This window comes from Gadus chalcogrammus, chromosome 1 (genome assembly GCF_026213295.1).
Source record: "Gadus chalcogrammus isolate NIFS_2021 chromosome 1, NIFS_Gcha_1.0, whole genome shotgun sequence".
Classification (NCBI taxonomy): domain Eukaryota; kingdom Metazoa; phylum Chordata; class Actinopteri; order Gadiformes; family Gadidae; genus Gadus; species Gadus chalcogrammus.
The window spans coordinates 9,244,100-9,249,099 of NC_079412.1; the positions used below are offsets into that span (position 1 = coordinate 9,244,100).

At 49.8% G+C, this 5,000-nt stretch overlaps 1 protein-coding gene across 1 annotated transcript in view; it reads right to left on the reverse strand.

The window, feature by feature from the left end:
* LOC130380382 (neuron navigator 1-like) overlaps positions 1-5,000 on the reverse strand; it is a 55,156-nt gene that overhangs the window by 48,508 nt on the left and 1,648 nt on the right. Inside the window, exon 2 of the mRNA XM_056587566.1 lies at positions 2,071-2,424. Within this exon, the coding sequence (XP_056443541.1) occupies positions 2,071-2,424 (354 nt within the window). The remainder of the gene's footprint in view (positions 1-2,070; positions 2,425-5,000) is intronic.

The following is a 5,000-nucleotide window of genomic DNA, read 5'->3' on the forward strand; positions in this document are numbered from 1 at the left end:
AGACACAGCAGGACCAGAGACAGAGCAGAACCAGAGACACAGCGGGACCAGGCCCAGACAGCAGCACAACAGGGATCCCGGCGCATTCGCAATTGATTTCCAACTGGCAGTGCATGCCGGTAACCATGGAGATGTCATAACCTATGCCAGCAAAGTTTTTCTGTGTCTTTATGGAGGTTAGACACATTCAAATAAACAAACAAACAAAAACACACACATGCATGGTACAATGAGCCCACTTTATAAAAACACATTATATGTAAACTATGTTCATGATAAGTAGCAGGTTGTGAGAGAATCTCTCTCGAATCCTCCCAATAGTATCAGGCAAAAAGAAACAATCATCTTCTCCAGGATCATTCCTCATTCAATCCTTAACCAAGACCCTCCTGTGTCTATGGCCCTTGAGTCCTGACATCATCACACAACGCATCACAGCAGTGACACAACAACCACAGCCTCAAGAACCCTCCTCCCTTCACCCTTCAGGTCACTAGACTAACCAGAACCAGTGTCTGGAGATTATAACCACACGATAAACCAGTGACTAGGGATAATAACCACAGGTTAAACCAGTGACTAATGATGATAACACGTGATAAACCAGTGACCTGTGATGATAACCACAGGTTAAACTAGTTATTAGTGATGATAACCACAGGTTAAACTAGTTATTAGTGATGATAACCACAGGTTAAACTAGTTATTAGTGATGATAACCATGGGGGGATAAACCAGTGACTAGTAATGATAACCACGGGATAAACCAGTGACTAGTAATGATAACCACAGGATGAACCAGTGGCTAGTGATGATAACGCAGGATAAAACAGTGACCAGTGATGATAACCACGGGATAAACCAGTGACTAGTGATGATAACCATGTGAGAAACCCGTTTAACCACTGCCAAGTGGTCTTTGGTGGTCCGGATCCCCTTCCACAAGCACAATCTCCTCTTTACACAATGTGTAATCTTTGGCAATCTGTGCATCAGGAATCATGTGTACGCACTACACACATACGCACACACACACACACACACACACACACACACACACACACACACACACACACACACACACACACACACACACACACACACACACACACACACACACACACACACACACACACACACACACACGCGCACACACACACACACACACACAGATACCTCACTTCCCAATAAAGGCACTGTTGTTTGCTGTTCACAGACAACAGACCGCCCCTTGTAACAACGAGTCCTTCCTGTTCCCAGCCAGGGAGCAGATACACTGTTGTTTCTGTTCCAAAGTAACGGTTGTGTACTCACGTTGTGTAGTCATACAGGGAGCAATGATTGCATAAAGCATCGATTTCCCCTTTTTGGGATTCTTCTCTTGCTACACAGTTTCAGTCAGAGGGGAGAGAAGGAGAGAAACTGGCTTTGCTGTGACATACATCTGCACACTAACTATTTGGAGGTGGGGGGAGGGGGGGGGGGGCATGCCAGCCCTATAGAAGGCACAGAGCTGCACATGCAGTCTCGCTAGACTGGGTGGTGGACTGAGGGGTAGTGGTGGTGGGCTGGGGTGGGGTGGTAGAGTGTGTGTCTGGGGGTGGTGGTGGTGGACTGGGGTGGTAGAGTGTGTGTCTGGGGGTGGTGGTGGTGGACTGAGGGGTAGAGTGTGTGTCTGGGGGTGGTGGTGGTGGGAGCAATGACATTGACATCATGACCAGCATCGTCATCCTGCTGATGCCAGAGGCCTCCTTCCTGGCCGCAGCCCGGGCCAGCAGCTCCAAAGGGGGGCTGGCAGCTGCTGGTGGTTCGGACTGGGGGGGGGTCCTCTGATTCATTACAGGGCCTGTGATCACAGCGGCCCTGCCCTCTGACGGGGGTGTGTCTGTGGCGGGGGGGGGATGTCACTGCAGACAGGTGGCGCTGCAGGCCGAGCACCACCAGCCGACGAATCACCGGCAGACGCGCGGCCGCAGGGCGGGCCGACGGGCGGGCACGCCAGGGTGTGTGTGAGGCAAAGTGGCGGGAAAAAGGTCCCGGGTTTGTTCTGGAGCGAGGGGAAGGACTCACCCGTTGCCCAGCTCGTCCATGTCGTCCATGTCGTCCATGTCGTCCATGTCGTCCATGTCGTCGCCGTCCTGCGGCGCCTTCTTCTGGACGAGGTCGCTGTCGCTGAGGTAGCCCCCGCCCTTCAGGTAGGAGGGGTCCGCGTCCAGCTCCTCGATCAGCTGGATGCGGGAGGTGTGGCCGATGCGGATGGGGCTGTGGGAGCGGGCGTGGTCGGCCGAGGGGGCGTCGCCCGCCTGCAGCCGGGGGCTGGCCTGGCCCTGTCGCCATGACAACGGCGAGGAGCGGTTGGACAGGCTGGACACGGAGAAGGCGGCGGCCTCGTCGCTGTCGTAGCAGGTGCCCACGTCGAGGCAGCTGGGGGAAGAGAGAGAGCGAGAGAGAGAGCGAGAGAGAGAGAGAGAGAGAGAGAGAGAGAGAGAGAGAGAGAGAGAGAGAGAGAGAGAGAGAGAGAGAGAGAGAGAGAGAGGTAGAGAGAGAGAGAGAGAGAGAGAGAGAGAGAGAGAGAGAGAGAGAGAGGTAGAGAGAGAGAGAGAGAGAGAGAGAGAGAGAGAGAGAGAGAGAGAGAGAGAGAGAGAGAGAGAGAGAGAGAGAGAGAGAGGTAGAGAGATACAGAGAGAGAGAGGTAGAGAGAAACAGAGACAGAGAGAGAGAGAGAGAGAGAGAGACAGAGAGAGAGAGAGAGAGGTAGAGAGATACAGAGAGAGAGAGGTAGAGAGAAACAGAGAGAAACAGAGAGAGAGAGTATAGAGAGAGATTGAGGAAGGGAAAGATGACAACAGAGAGTGGTAGAGATACAGAAAGAGAAATTTATATATAGAGAGAGAGAGAGGTAGAGAGAAACGGGGGGAATATAGAGAGAGAGTGAAAGGGAGAGATAACGAAAGAGAGTGGTAGAGATACAGAGAGAGAGAGAGGTAGAGAGATACAGAGAGAGAGAGATAGAGAGACAGCAACACGTTAATGACATTCATCACTCATCCCACCGTCCCCCAGCCTCTGAGCTCCTTTTGGAGGTAGCTCTGTGACGGCACCATCTGTCTCTTCCTCTCTTCCGCAGCAGTTCACTTCCTGCATGAATCCCTGCCTCCTCCTTCCATTATCAGGAGGCCACGAGACGCTCCAGTACTTAGAGGGATTAGGGATTACTTCCATTCCAGGTGTTTGTGTGTGTGTGGGCGTGCGTGTGAAACGCATGTGTGCGCATGGACAGTACGCATACATTAGTGGTTCTCCTGTCAGCAAAATGGGCTGTAATTCTTAATCTCTCCCCCCAAGCCCCCAAAGGTGAGCAGCATTGTCAGGATGTGTCTATCCAACACTTCTGGAAGATGGAGGCCTCGAGCCTTTGCGGTTGTTAAGATATTAGGTCTGGCAATCGCTGATCATGAATGCTTCCTTCGTTTTATTTATTATTTCACTGGAAACGACTCTGTCTTACAGCTTCATCTACACCACATCCTTGAACAAAGGCCAGGGTAAATAAAATAAGTCATTACCTCAGACACACTGGTTAGAATGCAGCGATCTATTGTTGGCCTGCATTCCTCTAATTCAAATATAACCATTCTTGGAGCAATATATTCACACAGAGGGTTCTCTTCCATTTTGATTCATGAAAACCTCCATGGCGGTAAACACCTTGTTTATCATAGGAAACGTGACGTCTTGGTTAAACAGGAAACCTCCATAAACAGCTCGTCGGTCACAGCGTTCAGAGTATGAGTGTGTGTGTGTGTGTGTGTGTGTGTGTGTGTGTGTGTGTGTGTGTGTGTGTGTGTGTGTGTGTTTTTGTGTGTGTGTGTGTGTGTGTGTGTGTGTGTGTGTGTGTGTGTGTGTGTCTATGTGTGTGTGTGTGTCTATGTGTGTGTGTGTGTGTGTGTGTGTGTGTGTGTGTGTGTGTGTGTGTGTGTGTGTGTGTGTGTGTGTGTGTGTGTGTGTGTGTGTGTGTGTGTGTGTGTGTGTGTGTGTGTTTGGGTTGAGTGTGTCAAGGTTAATACAGTACCGGCAGTAGTGTGTTCTAATGGTTAAGGAGTGTATTCCAGCAGGGAAACATCTGCTCATGGAGTCAGAGTCCTGTACCTCGGAAGGACGTGTGGAGACAGAGAGAGGGAGAGAGACTGAGGTGCTTCTCAAGGACAAACTCTGATGATGAATTGAGAGCTGTCATCCCATAGCAAACCACAGGATGAGTGGCGAAAGTTAAGGAGAGTTTTTTCTCCACAAGTTAAAATTGAGATACATTACTGAGTCCTAATCTCTTAAAAATAAGGAGTACTTATACACAAATCATAATGTTATGGTAGTCATATTTAACTCAATGCCTCACTATTTCTATGTATGTATGTGTGCGTGCGCGCGCGTGTGTGTGTGTGTGTGTGTGTGTGTGTGTGTGTGTGTGTGTGTGTGTGTGTGTGTGTGTGTGTGTGTGTGTGTGTGTGTGTGTGTGTGTGTGTGTGTGTGTGTGTGTGTGTGTGTGTCTCTGTTTCCTTGTGTGTCTGTGTGCTTTTGAAGGGTTTACTTTGAAGTCGGCTTTGTGGTAATCCTGGGTAGGTTTAACAGGAGCAGCATAGAAGGAGAAGGAGAGAACCACTGTGAGACGCCGCTAGTATAGGAGGAATGCTTAGATCGATCTGAAAACCCACCCGCTAGTTCCCACCAACACCAGCACACACTGATAACACTGTCCATACACATCAATCCATGTCCAACATTTCTCCCTTGACTTGTCGTCTACTCTTTTCCTCTCTGCTCTTCCTCTCATCTCCTCTCAGCTCTCCTCTCCTCCTCTTCTCCCATTCAAAGTCCTTCTGTGATTTGGAATACATTATAGTATCTGGGGTTGTGTGTGGATGTGTGCGTTGCTACAATTGTGTGTTTACATACATTTGTGTGTGTGTGTGTATGTGTGTGTATTTGTGTGTGATTTGCGT